The 22,703-nt window shown below is 39.9% G+C and overlaps 3 protein-coding genes across 3 annotated transcripts in view; 2 read left to right on the top strand and 1 right to left on the bottom strand.

The window, feature by feature from the left end:
- Positions 1-22,703, top strand: part of LOC127987236 (uncharacterized) — a 156,922-nt gene that overhangs the window by 115,032 nt on the left and 19,187 nt on the right. The window lies entirely within an intron of this gene.
- On the bottom strand, positions 10,922-21,798 carry LOC127987228 (SLAM family member 9). Its single transcript, XM_052589508.1, has 6 exons — positions 21,554-21,798; positions 15,506-15,808; positions 14,874-15,152; positions 13,561-13,662; positions 13,355-13,413; positions 10,922-11,253 (listed from the first exon to the last, which is right to left on the bottom strand). The coding sequence occupies exons 1-6, from the start codon at positions 21,600-21,602 to the stop codon at positions 11,206-11,208; spliced, it is 840 nt and encodes a 279-aa protein (XP_052445468.1). The 5' UTR covers positions 21,603-21,798; the 3' UTR covers positions 10,922-11,205.
- LOC127987235 (uncharacterized) overlaps positions 16,479-22,703 on the top strand; it is a 24,120-nt gene continuing 17,895 nt past the window's right edge. The window contains exon 1 of the transcript XR_008161102.1: positions 16,479-16,758. The gene's annotated coding sequence lies outside the window, so the exon portion shown is untranslated. The remainder of the gene's footprint in view (positions 16,759-22,703) is intronic.

Raw genomic sequence — 22,703 nt, 5'->3', positions numbered from 1 at the left:
AGGAATGAACTTTGCAAAAGGAGCGACATAATTTCCTCATTATCTTCAGCTGGGATGTTCCCTTGACAGCAGATTCACTGATGGACATCGACATAAAAACAATATACATTTAATGTTTTAAAAAGTTTTAAATATATACGTTTCCATATATTATATACACTGTAAAACCTGACAAATAACTTAACTCAAACCGTTTGAGTAAACATATTGCCTTGATTTAAACCATGTAAGTTTTAAAACTTTGCATTTAAGTAATTAAGTGATTAACTAAGTGCTGATTGAGAATTAGTGATGAACAGCTGCTGTTAACAAACAGAATCACTGAAGAAAAGAGAAACACAAGAACTACTACAACTGACTTCAGACACAGACTTAGATGAAATCAACTGAAATAAAATACATGAAATCTCTCAAGATCTGATTAAACAACCCCACAAACAGCATCACCAGCTCCACTTATTAATAACCAGACTGACTTTATTTCTGTCAGACGTCTACAGAAGATCTTATTGAGAATGAACTAAGGTTTAGATGTTGATTTATTGTTTCATTTGAAGTAACCATGTTAGAGATCAGTGTTTGCTTTAGTTGAGCTCTTGACCCTTGATTTCTGTCTCAGTCTTTTCTCTGGCTGTTATAACCATGTGTTTCTAAAATATGTTTGTTATAACTCAAAAACCCAGAGAAAATATTAACAGATATTGGTTGTTATGCAGCTTTCTGGTGATGACAACTGTCAATTATGGAGCTGTTTAGAGTCCAAAAACTGACAAGGTACCTGATGCATGATTAGTTTATTTCATTATACTGGAATATGTTTAAAGAGCATGTGGTTTCATCGAAATCAGTTTACAAAAAATTACTGAACACTTTATGCACATTCATCTTTTTTCTATGGCAGTAATAAGTCACACACAGACATCAATAATCAGAATATGAACCTCAACAATGGTGACACACACACAAAAAATAGCAATGCATGCTGGGTATTATTATAGTACAAAACTAATCTATGGCTCCCAGCATGCTCTGCAGCATTTTATTTTTATTATGGTAACCATTGTTGAGGTTCATATTCTGATTATTGATGTCTGTGTGTGACTGCTTGACATTAGTGATGGGATTTATGGCTCTTTGAGGGAATCCAGATCTTCGCAATCCGTTCCTTTTAAAGAGCCGTTCAAAAGAATGGCTCTTTTGGCTCCTTTTAAATATTTAGTCAATTTTAAGAAGCCAGCTTGGGGGCATCTCAGTTTATCCTGGAAATAATCACTGGGAGGAATGATGAGGGGAGATTTGTAGTCAAATAATTAAAACTCAGATATCACACACCAATATCTGAGTTTGAATTATTCTGAAATATTGATTATTACCTCATTTGTCATGTGTGGACTATATTCCATAGGGTTGCACAAATCCCTCTGCTTTAGTACAAAGTGTGTGTGTGTGTGTGTGTGTGAAGCTACGTTGATTGACTTATGTTATTCATACAATACCTACTCACAAATAAACATCAAAAACAAAGCCGGCTGCAATGAATTTCTGTGCAAAACAGCTTTTACTACAAACACTTCCACACAAGAACATTTTGATTGAAAACAAAAAATATTTAAAGTAGATAAAATTAGAATAAATAAAATGGAAATGTCTACATACTACATACTATTACTACTGTAAACTTTTGGCTCTGCTCCTACCCAATGACAGAGGCACGCAGGGTTTTTTTCCACTGGAGTACTCACGTGAAGGATGCGTGCACAACTAATAACTAATATCATCACAAGGGTTGGCCTGCGCTGGGTGCGGAGGACTGTTCTGTCTCGCGGAGGAGCTCATTTGTGTGTATCTGTGTGAAACACGCATAGGAAAAAAGAACGACAGAAAGAACGGCTCCCCTCCAGCCGCGACTCGGCTCCCATCGTTCATGTTTATGAGCCGTTCAAAAGAATCGGTTCGTTCGCGAACGTCACAACTCTACTTGACATCATAGAAGACCAAACTGTTTAGAAAGTCCTTTATATTAAATGAATATCACAGAACCACTGCTTCTTGGAATCACTTTTACTATATTATTTAACTAATTAAACAGACATTTCATCAGACGTTACACTCCGATCATTTCAATAATTGATGATTTTCATCAATGGGGTAAGTAAAAAATGCTAATGGCATTTCTTCTGGGCTTTTGAGATACAACGAACATGTTTTAGAAACACATGGTTATAACAGCCAGAGGAAAGACTAAGACAGAAATCAAGGGTCAAGAGCCCAACTAAAGCAAACACTGATCTCTAACATGGTTACTTCAAATGAAACAATAAATCAACATCTAAACCTTAGTTCATTCTCAATAAGATCTTCTGTAGACGTCTGACAGAAATAAAGTCAGTCTGGTTATTAATAAGTGGAGCTGCTGATGCTTTTTGTGGGGTTGTTTAATCAGATCTTGAGAGATTTCATGTATTTTATTTCAGTTGATTTCATCTAAGGCTGTGTCTGAAGTCAGTTGTAGTAGTTCTTGTGTTTCTCTTTTCTTCAGTGATTCTGTTTGTTAACAGCAGCTGTTCATCACTAATTCACTATTATCACTCAATTAATCACTTAATCGCAAAGTTTTAAAACTTACAGGGTTTAAATCAAGGCAATCTGTTTACTCAAACGGTTTGAGTTAAGTTTACTGGTCGGGTTTTACAGTGTAGCATATTTTTAAAACGTATTTAAATATTAAATGTATGTTTATTTGCAACGGTTATGCTAACAACAATAAAAAACAAACAAACAAAAAAACACATTTATAACAGTAAAACAGCGACATCTGCTGACGGTCACATGCTGCGCTGTCACAGGAACATCTCAGCTGAAGATAATGAGGAAATTATGTCGCTCCTTTAGCAAAGTGCTTTCCTAACGACTACTTAATGGCACGCACATGCCCCACTGACTCCAAAGTCCCCACTTCAAGGGGATAAGGATGATCACTTCCATTTGGAATTTGCCCAGGAACCGTTCGGTACCGGTACTAGTACCGGAACATCCCTAATGCGCAGTATCATCAGCTCCTCGGTTCTCGAATCGGACACGAATTCGTAAACGGTTCTTGACTCATGAACGAGTCAGTCAGTTGTTCGTTATCTGGCTGGGCTCGGTGTTCATCTTCAGTTCTCTCTTCACAGCAGTTCAGTCAGTGTACTGTTTGAGTAAATGAATTACTCCAGGATATTGGTTTGTTTTAACTCATAGGGCGTGTCAGCCACATTAAACAAGTTAAAATGTTGGAGACGCGAACCGTTTAAACCCACACAGCAAAAGCTTCCGGAACGGACCCGCGAAACGGACCCGTATCGGCGTCCACTTGCGCGCAATGACGGATCTGAAACGAAGGCGGATCGCGGACCCGTTGCTCCGCGCTGCATCCGCTCCGCATCCGCGATTAAAACCTTACCTCCACGGCGGGTCCGTTTTGGACATGCACATTGAAACATATCCGCCACGGACCCGCAACGGACTCATAAAAATACTGTCTCATCTGGCCCGGGTCCGTTTTGGACCCGTTTATCTCATTTTCAAAATCCCTTCTGTTCTTGTTGTAGGATAAAATAGGATAAACTAAATATTAAGATAAACTATGCCTCGTAAGATAAACTATCACTACACTGTAAAACCCGACAAGTAAACTTAACTCAAACCGTTAAACAGACTGCCTTGATTTAAACCATGTAAGTTTTAAAGGTCCCGTTTTACGCGCTTTTTGAAGCTTTGATTGTGTTTACAATGTGCAATATAACATGTGTTCATGTTTCGTGTGTAAAAAAACACAGAATTTTTCACACAGTTCACCTATCTGTATACTGCTGTTTTCACTGTCACAAAAAACGGGCTGATGACTTCCTTGGTCTATGAAGCCTCTCCTTCAGAAATACGTAACAAGTTCTGATTGGGCCAGCGGTACCTGTGCTGTGATTCGACAGCAGCTTAGAGCAGGCTGACCTCCTGGTAACGTGATTGGGCTAGAACGCACGTGCTGGAGATGTATTTATAATCACAGGAGCGTTTTTACTGACGAGATGCGCATGAAAACCGCATTTGTTTTTTTGCACAGCCCTAACATCTAGTTAACAAAGCTAAACAGCGTTGCCCTTTGTGTAATAAGTTACAGAAACTGTTAAACGCACCAACTTAAATAATAAAATACACTTACCAGTTGTGGTCCATAAACAACGCCTTCTCCAGACAAAGAGGGAACTGCTCCATCTTCCAATAATAATCTTTGTGTAAATCCAGCATTAAACTGATTGAGATTGAGAAAGTTGTCCTCAGCAAGCTGTCCTCAGCAAAAATGAGCTGCAGATAGTTTTACATGTGCATTACAATTTTCGGGAACCGAGTTAAACATAAATTGTAACCATTAATGTCAAAGTACAGCGTTCCTGGGAAGCCCAAACAAAGGTGATTGTACTCAGAGATGAAAAAAACAGCGTTTCAAAGACATGGCGACAAAAACAAACAGCTCTTCCTTCTTCTCCGTCAGAGCGCAACAAGGCCACGCCCCCTGTTTGTGAATTCATGTGGGCGGAGGTTAGTCAAAAAAACTGTTTTAGTGACGTTATTACTACAGGAACTAGAGGGCTGTAGTCCAAACGGGTCGTTTTTTTTGTAGGCGAATTCTGTTAAATCAGATATCTCGCTTGGCATTGAACTTTGAGCTTTAGAATTTTACAGATATTATTTATATTTTAACAACAACATTACACACTAACTAAAGTTTAAAACATAGAATCACGAAGAAGGGGACCTTTAAAACTTTGCATTCAAGTAATTAAGTGATTAACTAAGTGCTGATTGAGAATTAGTGATGAACAGCTGCTGTTAACAAACAGAATCACTGAAGAAAAGAGAAACACAAGAACTACTACAACTGACTTCAGACACAGACTTAGATGAAATCAACTGAAATAAAATACATGAAATCTCTCAAGATCTGATTAAACAACCCCACAAACAGCATCACCAGCTCCACTTATATTAATAACCAGACTGACTTTATTTCTGTCAGACGTCTACAGAAGATCTTATTGAGAATGAACTAAGGTTTAGATGTTGATTTATTGTTTCATTTGAAGTAACCATGTTAGAGATCAGTGTTTGCTTTAGTTGGGCTCTTGACCCTTGACTTCTGTCTTAGTCTTTTCTCTGGCTGTTATAACCATGTGTTTCTAAAACACATTTGTTGTAACTCAATAGCCCAGAAGATTTGCCATCAGGTGTTAACCTGTATCTAGGTGTAGGTTGTTATACTTTATATAGGTGATGATAATCATCAATTGATGAGCTGGAGAACAGAGCACTGACCAAATTATATAGACCTCCGCCAGGCTGTTGTTTTATAGATGTTTTAGGTATAGAGGCCAACGTTTCAATATTAGGCCGACGTAAATGTGCTGTCTGGGAACCTACACCTAGGTACAGGTTAACACCTGATGGGATTCCTTCTGGGCTTTTGGTTTACAACAAATGTGTTTTAGAAACACACAGTTATAACAGCCAGAGAAAAGGCTGAGAAGACAGAAATCAAGGGTCAAGAGCCCAACTAATACAAACACTGATCTCTAACATGGTTACTTCAAATGAAACAATAAATCAACATCTAAACCATAGTTCATTCGCAATAAGATCTTCTGTAAGAGTTATAAAACAAACAAGATTCTGTTATTTAAAGTGTATGTGATTGGTTTTCATCAAAGTTGTGAAAAAAATATAAATGGGAATTTGTCATGTAACAAAATTACATAAATCTTAAATTTGGGGTGAAATATTTCTGTGAGTGTAGCCCAATCCCACTTCCAGAAGGTTCCCCGATAAAACATTGCTTCCCGGGGTTAAAATATACGTTTTTTAGCAGGGTTGCCTTGGTAAAATTACCATTCTAGGGGCTAAATATCACGTTATTTGTATTGGGGTCGCTGTGACCCACGGACATGAACAACAACCACCACAGACTTAGCAACACTGGTTGGCATTTACTACACCGAGCCGTAATTCACTGACAATCTACACAAAATCGATGTTAAAATCGCAGGCGATTCTTTGTCGATTTTGAAAGTGATTTTGTGTTAGTTGTCGGCCACGGCTCTGTGTAGTAACTGCCGCTCCACCTGAACCAGTGTTGCCAAGTCTGCGGTTGTTTTTCATGTCCGCGGTTTGAAGCAATCCCAATACCAATAACGTGATATTTAGCCACTAAAATGCTAATTTTATCAGGGAAAACCTTCCCAAAAATTTATATTTTAACCCCGGAAAGCAATTTTTATCGGTGAACCTCCCGGAAACGCGATTGGGCTAGTTTTGGACTAGTTTTAAGAAGCAACTGGGCAGGATTTGTTGTGAAAACCTGGCAACCCTGGTCTGAACGCACATGCTGGAGATATACTTCTAATTACAGGAGCGTCTTTACTGATGAGAGGTGCATGCAAATCGCATTCGATTTTTTGCACAGCCCTACGGCCTACGCTGACTCTAGCAGGCCTACCCTCAGTCGAGCCCGGCCTACACTCACTCAGCCGGCCTACACTCACTCTAGCAGGCCTACCCTCACTCAGCCGGCCTACACTCACTCAGCCGACCTACGCTCACTCTAGCAGGCCTACCCTCAGTCGAGCCGGCCTACGCTCACTCTAGCAGGCCTACCCTCACTCGAGCCGGCCTACACTCACTCTAGCAGGCCTACGCTCACTCTAGCAGGCCTACACTCACTCAACCGGCCTACGCTCACTCTAGCAGGCCTACACTCACTCAGCCGGCCTACACTCACTCTAGCAGGCCTACCCTCAGTCGAGCCGGCATACACTCACTCAGCCGGCCATGCTCACTCTAGCAGGCCTATGCTCACTCTAGCAGGCCTACCCTCAGTCGAGCCGGCCTACACTCACTCTAGCAGGCCTACCCTCACTCAGCCGGCCTACACTCACTCAGCCGGCCTACGCTCACTCTAGCAGGCCTACCCTCACTCGAGCCGGCCTACACTCACTCTAGCAGGCCTACCCTCACTCAGCCGGCCTACACTCACTCAGCCGACCTACGCTCACTCTAGCAGGCCTACCCTCAGTCGAGCCGGCCTACGCTCACTCTAGCAGGCCTACCCTCACTCGAGCCGGCCTACACTCACTCTAGCAGGCCTACGCTCACTCTAGCAGGCCTACACTCACTCAACCGGCCTACGCTCACTCTAGCAGGCCTACACTCACTCAACCGGCCTACGCTCACTCTAGCAGGCCTACCCTCACTCAGCCGGCCTACGCTCACTCGAGCCGACCTACACTCACTCTAGCAGGCCTACCCTCACTCAGCCGGCCTATGCTCACTCTAGCAGGCCTACCCTCAGTCGAGCCGGCATACACTCACTCAGCCGGCCATGCTCACTCTAGCAGGCCTATGCTCACTCTAGCAGGCCTACCCTCAGTCGAGCCGGCCTACACTCACTCTAGCAGGCCTACCCTCACTCAGCCGGCCTACACTCACTCAGCCGGCCTACGCTCACTCTAGCAGGCCTACCCTCACTCGAGCCGGCCTACACTCACTCTAGCAGGCCTACCCTCACTCAGCCGGCCTACACTCACTCAGCCGACCTAGGCTCACTCTAGCAGGCCTACCCTCAGTCGAGCCGGCCTACGCTCACTCTAGCAGGCCTACCCTCACTCGAGCCGGCCTACACTCACTCTAGCAGGCCTACGCTCACTCTAGCAGGCCTACACTCACTCAACCGGCCTACGCTCACTCTAGCAGGCCTACACTCACTCAACCGGCCTACGCTCACTCTAGCAGGCCTACACTCACTCAGCCGGCCTACACTCACTCTAGCAGGCCTATGCTCACTCTAGCAGGCCTACCCTCAGTCGAGCCGGCCTACACTCACTCAGCCGGCCTACGCTCACTCTAGCAGGCCTATGCTCACTCTAGCAGGCCTACCCTCACTCAGCCGGCCTACGCTCACTCGAGCCGACCTACACTCACTCTAGCAGGCCTACCCTCACTCAGCCGGCCTATGCTTACTCTAGCAGGCCTACCCTCAGTCGAGCCGACCTACACTCACTCTAGCAGGCCTACCCTCACTCTAGCAGGCCTATGCTCACTCTAGCAGGCCTACGCTCACTCTAGCAGGCCTACACTCACTCAGCCGGCCTACACTCACTCTAGCAGGCCTACCCTCAGTCGAGCCGGCATACACTCACTCAGCCGGCCATGCTCACTCTAGCAGGCCTATGCTCACTCTAGCAGGCCTACCCTCAGTCGAGCCGGCCTACACTCACTCAGCCGGCCTACGCTCACTCTAGCAGGCCTACCCTCACTCGAGCCGGCCTACACTCACTCTAGCAGGCCTACCCTCACTCAGCCGGCCTACACTCACTCAGCCGACCTACGCTCACTCTAGCAGGCCTACCCTCAGTCGAGCCGGCCTACGCTCACTCTAGCAGGCCTACCCTCACTCGAGCCGGCCTACACTCACTCTAGCAGGCCTACGCTCACTCTAGCAGGCCTACACTCACTCAACCGGCCTACGCTCACTCTAGCAGGCCTACACTCACTCAACCGGCCTACACTCACTCTAGCAGGCCTACGCTCACTCTAGCAGGCCTACACTCACTCAGCCGGCCTAAACTCACTCTAGCAGGCCTATGCTCACTCTAGCAGGCCTACCCTCAGTCGAGCCGGCCTACACTCACTCAGCCGGCCTACGCTCACTCTAGCAGGCCTATGCTCACTCTAGCAGGCCTACGCTCACTCAGCCGGCCTACGCTCACTCTAGTAGGCCTACACTCACTCTAGCAGGCCTACGCTCACTCTAGCAGGCCTACACTCACTCAGCCGGCCTACACTCACTCTAGCAGGCCTACCCTCAGTCGAGCCGGCATACACTCACTCAGCCGGCCATGCTCACTCTAGCAGGCCTATGCTCACTCTAGCAGGCCTACCCTCAGTCGAGCCGGCCTACACTCACTCAGCCGGCCTACGCTCACTCTAGCAGGCCTACCCTCACTCGAGCCGGCCTACACTCACTCTAGCAGGCCTACCCTCACTCAGCCGGCCTACACTCACTCAGCCGACCTACGCTCACTCTAGCAGGCCTACCCTCAGTCGAGCCGGCCTACGCTCACTCTAGCAGGCCTACCCTCACTCGAGCCGGCCTACACTCACTCTAGCAGGCCTACGCTCACTCTAGCAGGCCTACACTCACTCAACCGGCCTACGCTCACTCTAGCAGGCCTACACTCACTCAACCGGCCTACACTCACTCTAGCAGGCCTACGCTCACTCTAGCAGGCCTACACTCACTCAGCCGGCCTAAACTCACTCTAGCAGGCCTATGCTCACTCTAGCAGGCCTACCCTCAGTCGAGCCGGCCTACACTCACTCAGCCGGCCTACGCTCACTCTAGCAGGCCTATGCTCACTCTAGCAGGCCTACCCTCACTCAGCCGGCCTACGCTCACTCGAGCCGACCTACACTCACTCTAGCAGGCCTACCCTCACTCAGCCGGCCTATGCTCACTCTAGCAGGCCTACCCTCAGTCGAGCCGGTCTACGGTCACTCTAGCAGGCCTACCCTCACTCGAGCCGACCTACACTCACTCTAGCAGGCCTACCCTCACTCTAGCAGGCCTATGCTCACTCTAGCAGGCCTATGCTCACTCTAGCAGGCCTACCCTCACTCGAGCCGACCTACACTCACTCTAGCAGGCCTACCCTCACTCAGCCGGCCTATGCTCACTCTAGCAGGCCTACCCTCAGTCGAGCCGGTCTACGGTCACTCTAGCAGGCCTACCCTCACTCAAGCCGGCCTACACTCACTCGAGCCGGCCTACCCTCACTCAGCCGGCCTACGCTCACTCTAGCAGGCCTACCCTCACTCGAGCTGGCCTAGACTCTACTCCAGGTCCAATTCTGACACTTATATACCCCTTGTAGGTGCTTCTGTGTTTGACTGGGCTATTTTATCTGCTAAATGTGATTACAGAGCATAAAGGTAGACTTTAACATAATGGTTTTCTGTAAAGCTGCTTTGAAACATTGTGTAGCGTGTTGTAAAAAGTGCAATATAAATAACCTAACTTTGACTTGACTTTTTGTTATTTATAGGCAATATTCAGTAGATTCAGCAGATTTAATAAGATTTTGTAAGTGCAGTGCAATGATCAGGTACGAGGTCATTGTTGAGACTTTAGTGGTTCCTCTATGAAAACAGCAGCATGTGTTTATAGTGCTCTCTATTGGGTAAAAGTAGCGCCTGTTATTAGAGATGGTGATGCAATTATGTGCTCATGATGAATTAGAAAATGTCTAAGTGAGCGATTTTATAATCACTGTGCAATGCCATCTTTATTCAGTTACATTTCCTACAAAGAATAAAACAGAAGCAGTAAATGACAGACAAAAGAATCAACGTTTAATAATGACAATTATGTACATTTATATATTAATAACTTTATATATATATATATATATATATATATATATATATATATATATATATATATATATATGTATATATATATATGTGTGTGTGTGTGTGTGTGTGAGAGAGAGGTATCAGTCCCAATAGATACTAAACTGTCAAAAATGGAAGGAGATATTTACAATATTACAGATCATATTTTTGAGAAGTGCAATCTACCTGAATAAATCAGGTGAACTATGCTATTTTAAGTTGATTCTCAAAAGTCAGAGCTTACCATACGCCATCAAGTTTATGAAGCTTCAAGTGGAAAATAATTGAGAAATATGGAAAGTGCTGCACTAGCAGAACCACTTTAACTATAAGCTCTACTCTTCTGCAGAGTGGTAACCACTGAACTGTGCAATGGAAACTTCAACGTAACAAACTCAAATGTCAAACATAACTGAACCTTAAACATTTCCTTTTACTCAAAAACATTAAATAGCATTTTATTTCAAGATTTACTCTCCATATCCAGCCACATGCATATGTTTTAATCAGTTCCTCAATTCAAGCTTTATAAAAAAAAACATTGCTGGCTTTTATCAGTAAAGAGTCCTCAATATCTTCTATACAACACTGAATTACAATTTCTTTAATGAAATGTAAAAAAAAAATTTATCACAATTTTTATTTTTATTTTTATGAAAGTCATAAGACCAATGTTTCATTTCATTTTCTTTCTTTCTTTCTTTCTTTTTTTTTTACAGCTACTGATCATCGTGTTTTGGGGACATTTCCATATTCCGCATTCATCTTTGATTTCTGCAAAGAAACACAAATACAATCAAGAACCTGTTGAATGTGACAGAAAATTAATTGCAGCTCAATCAAGGTTTCTAAATGTCTAGGTCTTCACATTTACAACATGTGTTTCTATCTTTTTTTTAAGTTCAAAGCTGAATCTCTTCTTTTTCTTTAACTGCTACTGCAGGGGTGTCCAGTCCTACTCAAAAGGGCAAGTATCCTGCAGTTTAGCTCCAACCAGCCACAACACACTTGCCTGTGACACACAAAACATTTTCTGGTTCAAGTGCATTAAATTAGGATTGGAGCTAAACTCTGCAGGACAGTGAGCCTCTAGGAACTGCTACTACAGAACAGATGCTAGCACGGACATCAGTCATCCAGTTTTTATATGACATTTTAAGGTAAATTATCAAACAGATCATTATAGTTCTGAAGTTTTGTCATGACGATCCCTGCACAGAGAATAGTCTTTTACATAAAAGCAATAGCAAAGGTACTAGCGGCACTCAGCGGGTGTTGCATGCATCAGTCCAAAAGAAGTGAAACAAGAAGCACCCATCCATAACAAAGTGCCGGACACGGCATAGATATATAATAATCACTTTAATGTAGCATGGCTAACAGTTGTACACTGAAGCATCTCCGGGAGCATGGCATATGAGGTCGGCATTGTGCATGCGTGGTGAGTCTTGTGAAAAACAATGTTTGTTAACAGGAGCTAAGTCTCCTCTTGACTTAAATCGAAATCCTCTGACATTTTTCTTTACAAATCCTCATTTTGTACTTTTAATTAGTGACCGTTGATTTGTTTTGATCTCTCCGCTGCATTTCCGCGTCCGTCACTTCTTAGCTGAACTTGCACAATGCCGACCTCATACATCATTCACCTGGAGCTGCTTCCATTCACAACAGTGAGCGCAAGCTAGATTCAAGTGATAATTACATTTTAAATATGGTTATTTGTATTACAAAAATGTTTTATGGATTGGTGCATTTTATTTAAAGCTGCGGTAGGGAACTTTTGACGCTCTAGTGGTTAATAAACAGAACTGCTTGCGTCTTGCGGAAGAACATCGTAGCCGGAACTACTTCTCTCTGTTTATGTCTATGAAGAATCACAAAGGTACTTGGTTACTCCGCCGCGGTATCCCTGAAGCAATCTAAAATAGTCCGAATATAAACACTTATTATAGGTGCACCCTAGTGATTCAGGACAAGCCAAAAACACGGTTTGGAAAATGGATTCATGGTGTACTCGCTTATTATATCCATTGTTCTACATTTTGAACACAAACAAAGTTACGGACCGCAGCTCTGATTGGTTGATTTCTTACCGGGAGCGGTCTGTAACTGCAAATGGCAATAGGACCAATGGGAGGAGCCAGAGGAGCTTGATTTTTTCCACAGATTATCTGTCTCATATTCTACTGTCAGGACATAATGACAGGTTTAATAAATATGTAAAAAATATATATTTACAAAAGTTACCTACTGCAGCTTTAACTTCTTTTGGTTTGATGCATGCAACACCCACTGAGTGCCATTAAACAGCTTGAAAGAGCAAAGACCATTTTTAATATAACTCCGACTGAATTTGTCCAAAAGAAGAAAGTCATATACACCTGGGATGCCTGAGGGTGAGTAGCCCTTTAACCCTTTAATACTTTAAAAAGTCATAAAACCTAATACACAATTTATGTGAATGAAGGCAGAAATTATCCCTTTTATTTAATTTTTTTTAGACTGCACTTAATTTTTTTTCCTGTTTTGCTCTCTCAAATTATCGTTTCAAATGCTCGCTTCGAAATCCAAATGTTACACTGAGTTAGGGGTTTCATGTCTATATTAGGCCACTATTTCTAGATTGACAGTTCTTCCTAGCCAATAAATAGTGTGGCATCACTACTATGCAATGTTGGCTTCCTGCTCAGTGATCACTTGAACGGGTGATTGTGAAGCTGGCAGAAATCAGATTGCTGCATCTTTTGATCTTGCTCCCCACTGAAGGTCATAATGATGACGGTTAGGTTCAGAGGTCAACCACATCTGTTCACTGACCATCTGATGCTGCAAACTTCAATCACACTAACTGCAACTCAGTTAATAATGATCTTACCTTTTCTCTTGTTGGTTTACGAAATGCTGCATTCATTCTGTCTTCCTCTTGGATGTAGACTGCATTAACAATAATACACAGATATGTAAAAACAACTTAGCTTTATATATATATATATGTACACACACGCGCGTATGAGTGTGTGTTTTAATGTTTCAAATGCATTAATGTTTGCATTTAGTAATTGTAATAATTGAATCCCTGACCTGTTTTTCTACTTTTCCTGCAGCGCATCACAACTGCAGCGACAATCAACAGAGATCCAGCAACACAAATCAGGAAAATGCAAAACAAGAGTAGGATCTGATCTGTAATGGAAAAAATTAGTCTGTTAATCTGACCTCAAGACTGATGCTGTGTCCGAAACCGCTCCCTATCCACTATATAGTGCACTATATGGGGTGTCAGCCATTTTGTAGTGCTGTCCAAATTCCGAGTGAACGACTTCATTCCCTACATTTGTCCACTACTTTTTACCCACAATTCATTCTGATTTCGAGTGTACAACCGATGCAAACTCACTGAAGCACTATTTCCCACAAGCCAATGCGGAGTAGCGTCGAGCTGGAAGCGAGAGCTGGAGCGAGCGAGTTTGAATGAGAGATGAAGTTTACATCTTTATTATTTCTGTTTTAACGTTTTTCCTACATTATTTATATTAAAATATGTTATGTAGGCAATAAACCAGTTTAATATTTGACTAATTTACTGAGGTGGCATCGTTGTTAACTTACAAAAATAATATAAATGATAATTTGGTGGATAATTTAAATTTTTTCGTTAATAACAGGTAGTGTATTCTGATGTGAAATTAACGGTCGCCTGAGGACGCTCTACAACCATCTTATCTGAGCTCAAAATCCTGCTTGAGCTAGTGTCAAGATACTAAAAATAATAAATACATAATTATGAACTTGTTTATGTGTGTTTATTTTTTTTCTCAGTACGTTATTTTAATAGCATTTAATGATTATGAACATAAAAGCATTACAAAAAATAAAATAAAAAAAATAATATAACGTTACCATCGATGAAACCACAAAGCTGACGCAGAGGTATGTATAACTGCAATATAAATTCATTTTGAGTATTATTGCTATTAGTATTATTTTCTAAAATTAGGTACATGTAATATAAAAGTACATATGGCAATGTTTTTGCAACAGCTCCAAGTCTCACGCGCAGTGTAGGCTATACGTCACTGTCCGAATCCGTTCACTTATTTATTCATTCACTCCTTCCTGATATAGTGAACTCAACTGCCATACACTATATAGGGATAAGTGAATGAGTGAATGAGTGAGCGATTTCAGACACAGCTTGAGATCCATTCACTTTCATTATAAAGATTGGAAGAGCAAGGATTTTGTCTGAAAGAAGAAGCTCGATGGATTGCGGACGAGTAAATCATGGGCTAATTTTCATTTTTGGGTGAACTATGCCTTTAATGATTGTATATTTTAATGTTAAAAGCAGAGATCAGCTTAATAAATAATCATTACTATCACCAATATTTTACCTGAGTGAATATGACAGAGTTTGCTGATGTCCAGATGTGTGGTCTGGTTTGTGATGGGATTGTTGATCACACAGCTGTAGCTGATATTCTCCTGATATTCCACCTCCAGAGGTAGAGAGAGACTGATGCTGAGATCAGACACACTGATGCTGGACAATAAACTGTTTCCTTTGTACCAGGAGAGAGTCACATGACCCACATTCACCACTGAACACAACAATGAACAATATGATGATGATGATGATGAGTCTCTGGTAATGTTTGGTGTGGGCAGACGAGCTGGAAAACATGAAAATAAACTAGAAATATGGGTAAATCTGGTCAACAATCTTCTTTCCAGTGTAGTAAGTGTTTCCATCATCTCAAACTAGAAAATGATTAAACATTTTTAAATGTAAGTAGTTAAAGAAATGTTAGATGTTCGTTACAAGTTATGCTCAGTTTAGTATTTAAGCATAATTTACTGCATAATGATTACCAGAAGAAAAAAATCTATTTGCAAAAATATGACACTTACAATGGAAATAATTATTTATTTATGTTGTAGCAATATTATTCTGTTGATTGAGCTTAACCTATTTAACATGTTATATTGCGTTTATAAAACAATAACAAATAAGCTTTTTACTCACCATAGACAGAAACACTGAATGATTTTGTTGTTCGTTTCACTCCACTAATCTTTACTTCATAGAGTCCAGTGTGTTGAGTTGTGATGTCTGTGATGGTCAGAGATCCAGTTTCACTGTCCAGCTTCAGTCTGTCTCTGAATCTCTCATCAGGGAATATTTGTTTCCCTCTCTTGATTTGAGCGATCACAGTGTTGTTAGCTCCAAATTTCCACAGTATGTCATCGTTTTCATGTATTTTAGTAACATCAGTGTGTAGAGTAACAGAATCTCCTTCAGTCACTGACACTGAATCACCAAACACACCTGAAGAACAAACGGACAAATGAAGACTTTTGTTGGTTTACAAAACTAGAAATCAGTTCTATCTTTGTATCTAAATGTGAACTGACACCTCAATCTGTATAAATTATGTAGCATTTGGACCAATCAGACACACAACTATTTGTTATATTTAACAAATAATATCTAACGTCCCCTCATCTAACCAAAGGGTCATAAGGTTTCACTTATGTGCTGCATTTTTAGTGGTCTAAATCAGGGGTAGGCAATCTTTTCGGATGACGTGCCATTTTTAACTTGTCTGGTTAACCACGGATTTGTAGAGAGAGACAAAGGCAGACAATTTAAACATCTCTCTCTCTCTCTCTCTCTCTCTCTCTCTCTCTCTCTCTCTCAAAATGGCCATATTTAAGAACAATTTTCTTTTAGATTCAGGAATTCCAGGAGAAAATCCTGAGCTAAGAGCCTTCAAAACCAAGCTAAGCTTGTGCCAGGCTTCGGCCTTGACTATTCATTCATCAAGATCCTCTGATTAAAACTGGTCTTTCCACATAAATTCACTTCAGCAGAGACCAACTGGAGCCCTAAAGGGCATCAGGACTCTTTATCAAACAGGTGAGACTTGCAATTATCAAACTTAAGTCTTATGAACTGATACATTAGGTATCATATGCACCTTTTACAAAGGTGTGTTTGAACTAAGAAACTGATGTTTCCTTCAGGCTGTAAATCTGCTGAATATCAAATTGTATCATAGCTTCATGTCTTTATTACTTTTCTCTTTTCTGTGTGGCCAGAGGTATAAATACAGCATGTTTTCAATGTGTGTTAAAACAGTGTATGGCCCCTTTAAGAGATCACCGCTCTCTGCTCGCGAGATTTCCTGTTCGTGATAATCCGATGTAGCAGCCGAGTGCCATGTCGTTGTTTTGGCATCGGGGAGATTTATTTTGAAGTGATTGCTGTCTTTCTGGGTAAATATTACTGTAAAACCTTTCTTTGATACCCGAGGGAACCAGAGACTTGTTTGTGTGAATTTTTGATGTGTAATTCTTTGTAGATGAGATTGGATCGTGTGTGATCCACGTGAATCTCGTGTCGGGTTATAGTGGCAATTTCTAGTGCAAGTTCAGTATTTCTTTTTTCTATTCTTGTGTTAGTATCTGGAATTGACCAAAATGCTATCAGTGCTGTTAAAACTCTTGTTTTAATGTTTAACCATGTGCGTTCATGTGAAAAGATGGTTGTTGTGAGAGCAAAGATGAGATGTTATTAATATTATTCATTTTATCTCTTCTTTGTACCTTAGCACTACCGTATTCTTTACTGTGTCTGTACCTCATTTTTGGGCCATGTTTGTATAAGGAGTCGGGATTTTGGGGAAGCGAGGAATATTTAGTTTATCTTTTGGACCTTGTCTATCCACCTCGTTTTTCACGCAAGCGTGGGCGCCGCCATTTTCAAACTATAGTGTGTCTGATTTCCGGCAAAGGGAAAAAAATTCCACTTCCGCCAAAAATGTTGAAGGTTACGCTATTTTCAGTAGGGATGCACCGGTTGACTGGTGTTCTGTCGATTTGTCCTATGCTGTCAGATTTTCCTACCTCCCACTAAAACAGTGGGTAGTACAATTCCACAAAGAAAAATGCTACTGTAAAGTTATGGTTTATTAACGTCTACACCTACCACAATCCTAATAATACCCTTACAGTACAGCAAATACAGTAATTATGTGTTATATTCCATAAATCGGAACCGGCCGGTTTTTGCTTAAAATACGCGATCGGTAATCGGCCGGTTTTTGGTCTTTTTTTCGGCCGATTTTTCCGGAAGTTCGCTCGCGTGCACAGACTACATTGTAATCCTTCGCCTTGTCATTTGTGTGGAAGAGTATTTCGAAATCTGTTCGCAGGACACGGGCAGCCGATCAATACTGGAAATGCAGAGCTTCATGTCTGAGGCACAGATAGCAGGGAGCGATCAGCCGTTGGTGTACTGGTACTGAAGCACAAATAAGAGCCCCTTTCCTGCGCGCACTAAAGCTGCGCGAGCGTATAATGTACCGGTCCGCGCCCTGAACACGAGTAGACCGTGAAGAAATGTTCATCTCGACTTCTCACTAGTGTTGGATGAGAAACGAAACAGACTAAACTGTGACAAAACTATTTTTTTTTTTTTTTTTTTTTTTTTAATTAAAACTTGCATACACGTTTGAAAAGCCAGAAATAAACGTCAGTTCTGCATTAGGATGATTATTATTTTTAGTTTACCTTAAAATTACATAGACTTAATTTAATTTAAAAATCACCTGCTGTAGTACACTGAAAAAAAGTGTTTCCTTCATCCAATTAAAACATTTTACGGTAATGATTCACATCTATATATATATATATATATATATATATATATATATATATATATATATATATATATATATATTTTTTTTTTTTTACTTGAGACATTAAGTTATTTATTTTTCACTGGCTCAAGTAAAAAATATAGATGTGAATCATTACCCTAATATTTTTATTGGATGAATGAAACACTTTGCATCTTTGTTTTATTCACACCAACATTATTTGATTTTAACATTTTGGAAAATGTATTTATATAACATACTTTTATTTAGTCTCACTGGTAAAGAGCTTTTTTTTTTATTTAAACTAAATTTAAAAACTAAAATACTGAATGCTGATCAAGAAACATCTTATTGAATGTGTGTTGATTGTGTTGTTTGGATTGTATAACTATGCAGTTGTTGCCTTTAATTTCACATGGTTACAGTTAATCTTTAAATTTAAGGCCAGTTCTCTGTAGTTTCAACCCAATTTAAAAACAAAAGCTAAATGCTGATGTCTGTGTCATCTATGTTTGTATTGAATGTAGGCTACTTATTGTGCAGTAACTTTCTTTAATTTCAGATGGTTACAGTTATTGTTTTCAATAGCAGAAGCAAAAAAGCAAGCAAAGCAAGTTTGGCCTATTAAATACCAAATATCTTGTTTATGCACACTTTCCTTTCTTGTTTGTTGCTTAAAAGATAAAAAAAAATCGGAAATCGGTATCGGAATCGGACAGTTTGCTTGTAAAAAAATCGGTATCGGAATCGGCCATGAAAAATCATGATCTGTGCATCCCTAATTTTCAGCTAAGTATTGTGACCCATACTTAAAATTCGTGCTCTGCATTAAACCCATCCAAAGTACACACACACACACACACACACACCCGGAGCAGTGTTCATCATTTATGCTGCGGCGCCCAGGGAGCAGTTGGGGCTTCAGCGCCTTGCTAAAGGACACCTCAGCTGACCTGAGACTCAAACACACAACCCTAGGGTTGGGAGTCAAACTCTAATCTCTAACCATTAGGCTACGACTCCCCAGAAGTCGTCTGTATTGTGATGCAGTAGTTTCATGGTCACCCTATAGATTTTACAGGCTAGTTTACTTTTAATATGGACCAAAGAAAGACTGTACTGGCTTGTTCAAGCGTAAAAAAAATACCTGCAAGACAATTTTGACCATAATCCACGCACCAGAACATAACTACAGGGTTCACGCCTGTTTTAAAAAATATGAATTCGCTATTTTTTTTTATTTATTTTTTGTACCAGCACTCGGCCGAATTTTCTGCTTTGCAGGTAACGTAACTGATAAATGCCTCAGTAATTTTATAATTCCTCACGAACACCCGTCTACTCCAAGTGACAAAACGAAATATTAAAAAAGTTATTGCAGGCTACTTCTTCATTTCATCCTCTCACTGTGTCATACACCGCGGGTGTGGTAAATATTTACCGTCGTGTGTGTGTGTGTGTGTGTGTGCCCACCATATACCTTACCTACGGCGAGCAAAATGGAAGTTTAACACATTATAAAGAAATACGTCATCGTATCTACTTCAGCGTTGCAAAATGAGGATAAGGCCTAAACAAATAGGATATATTTTTGGTAGTGTTCACTCAAGAGTAAATTATTTGGGAGTGTGTGTCTCGTACTGGTTTTCAACCAGAGTTATGTTGTTAATCAATTTTAGTTTTTGTTACATTGAAACTGGTGAAACATTACGTTATTATCATTATTTATTTTTGTAAGTATTCAGTGTCATTACACTGTGTAACTCTTGGATTAATAATTTGAATTTGGTAACTCTTTCTATGAAGCCTGTACTTATAATACATAAGGATAATCTTAAGGCATTATAAAAAACGATGTTGTATCATCTCATGAATATTCATAAGAACAGTTTTAATATATAATATTTACGTATTTGTGGTTATAGCTTTTGAGTATGATTTATAACTAAATTAAACCATTTCATCCATTTTTACAATGGATCATTTCTCATAGTTATAATGTATCAAGTCTCATATCTTGCCATTTTTCTGATGCTACTTAAATAACCACCTATAAGTAATAGTAGTAATAATAATAATAATAATATTTTATATCAAACAGCCATAAGATCAGATCAGATGAATGTGTAATACATGACACATTTGCTTTGAACTATTTTTATTGTAATATCAGTTTGATTATTTTGATGGTACCCCTTAGACAGCTGTTGAGTAACACTGTAACTATATCAACTATGTCATTAGAGTATTACTATGTCCTACTGTAAATGTGTGCTAGCACTTTATTTTGATGATTAACCAACAGATAAACTGACTAAAGTGTCTTTGCAAGTATGTCATCTTATTTTACCAAACTAGATTCGACCATTCTTGAGCATACTGATAATCTAATGAGGGTTAGTTGACATGTAGTGGCAAAGTTGCTTACAGTCGAGTGATTAAGGGGACCATCAAAATAAAATAAAAAAATTCAGTAGGAGTATTAAGCTCACATCAATTAATTAATTAACAGAAACACCCAAATAACACTCAACATCTAACCACTCACAAGCTGTAGAAAGATACTGTGCAGATCTTAAACAATTTACAGTCCATTATACTGGAAATGAAGTCGTTGTAAATAATCATACCTTTTAACGTATTACCAGAAATACATAAGTATTATGATGATAATTTTTGTTATGATTATTCAAGAGTTGAGTTTTTTTTTTTCTTTTTTTTTCTATTATACATTTATTATAATGCCTTAAGAATACCCTTATAATGTATTATAAATACAGGCTTCATACTAGAAAGTGTTACCAGTATTTTTTTCTTGCTTTCTGTTTTCTTGCATTTAATTTTTATTCATTTTTGCTCAGCTATTTCCGCTGACCTCTGCAACTTCTAAGGAAAAAAACAGCGCTCATATCAAACCCCTGTACAAACAAATTAATCTGTTGCCATGTGTGTTTCTCTCTTTGTTTTTTCCTATGTCCACTGTATGTGTGTGTGTGTGTGTGTGTGTGTGTGTTAGACTATTTTAAGTGTTTATGTAGTTTATAAAGTCTTGTTTTTATCACACTCGAGGTTGTTCATTGTTTGCTCATAACTGAAGTCCCTAATCACGCAGATTTTTGCTATATTCTCGGAGTAGTTTTGTACAGTAAGAAAAATTATTTTCCTTAAACATAAAATAGGTCAAGTAAATATTTAAGGAGATCTAAATGTTAATAATTTATCTAACTAGTTATGTTTGATTGTTCATATTTCCCCCTCGAGCTGATTCGCTACAATTAATACTTCACAATCACAAAGATTTGATGTGTCTGAGAAGAACAGCAAATGAAAATCAAATCTGAACATTAGCAGCAGCTTTATTTCTTTAAAATAGGAATAAATAAAGCCATAATAATGATTTTATAACTTACCAGTCAAAGTCCACCAGCACAAAGAGAACAAAACAAAAGAGCGAACCATTTTCTTCAGTTGTTCAGTTGAATCTAGACTCTCAGTCTCTTTGTGTGGTGTGTGAATCCCCTCTCGATAAAGCTTGACACTCCTAGTGTGTCAAACACACACACTTTTCACAAGATCTATCATTTATAAATGATCTTCTCGCACTTATTCAGACTTTATTTGGTTTTAGTAGTGAAAAACATTCTTCAGTTTCATCATGTAACAAGTATCAATATAAAATACGATATTTTTTCTTACAATTTAATGTAAAAGGAGAGTGTACAATTGTAAAATTAGATTAGTGTGAAATTCAAAATAAATCATGTTTTTAAAATGGCTTTATAATTTACTTTACTTAAAAAAATAAAAAAATAAATCAAATTAAAGTCATCTCTCTTTGTGAGGTGTGATAAACAGCTCAACCGAGTCGGCCGGAAACCTGCTGCGGTCTTAAGTCTGAATTGATCCGTGGACACACATCTTGCAAACATTGTTTGATCTGTGTTTAGGTTGAAGGTTTCCTGTTGTGTCACTATGAACCTCAAACATAAACCCCTCACCGAACGAACAATACGTTCTTACCAATTGTATTAAGAAACTACACAGATTGACAGCTGAACATCTCTCAACAATAAATATATAACACACCAATGAACTGAACAAAATATTTCTCCTGTAACAAAAAGTCAGTGGAGTTGGGATCCATATGCAGCTTTATTAAAACCAGTAATAAAAACAGGAGTCGATCACCAGCGTTATAATAACCAAGACAAAACGGAGACGCGATCACAAAACAGGCATAATTTAGACATCAGCAATCATTCTAATGTTATTTTTTGGTAGAGATCTCTAATGTAATGGTGGTGAACTGATTCAGTGACCATTTATTCAGTTTAAACCGTTTTAGTTTTAGTGTATAGTGAAGTTGTATGTTGTGTATCTATGTGTATCTTTATGTGCTTTTATGTGCTTAGAGGATAAGCATAATAAAACTGGCAGCAGCACATTAAGTCGGCTGTCACAGTAACAAGTGTGAAATTACAAATGCTCCTCTAAAAATACATACACTACTAGATACAGAGTGTGTAGTATATCAAGATAACTCGGCTGTTTTGTTCAATG

The sequence above is a fragment of the Carassius gibelio genome, chromosome B22 (assembly GCF_023724105.1).
Source record: "Carassius gibelio isolate Cgi1373 ecotype wild population from Czech Republic chromosome B22, carGib1.2-hapl.c, whole genome shotgun sequence".
NCBI classification, from domain to species: domain Eukaryota; kingdom Metazoa; phylum Chordata; class Actinopteri; order Cypriniformes; family Cyprinidae; genus Carassius; species Carassius gibelio.
Note: the sequence above shows the minus strand (reverse complement) of the source record. Positions and strands in the feature narration are given on the sequence as shown.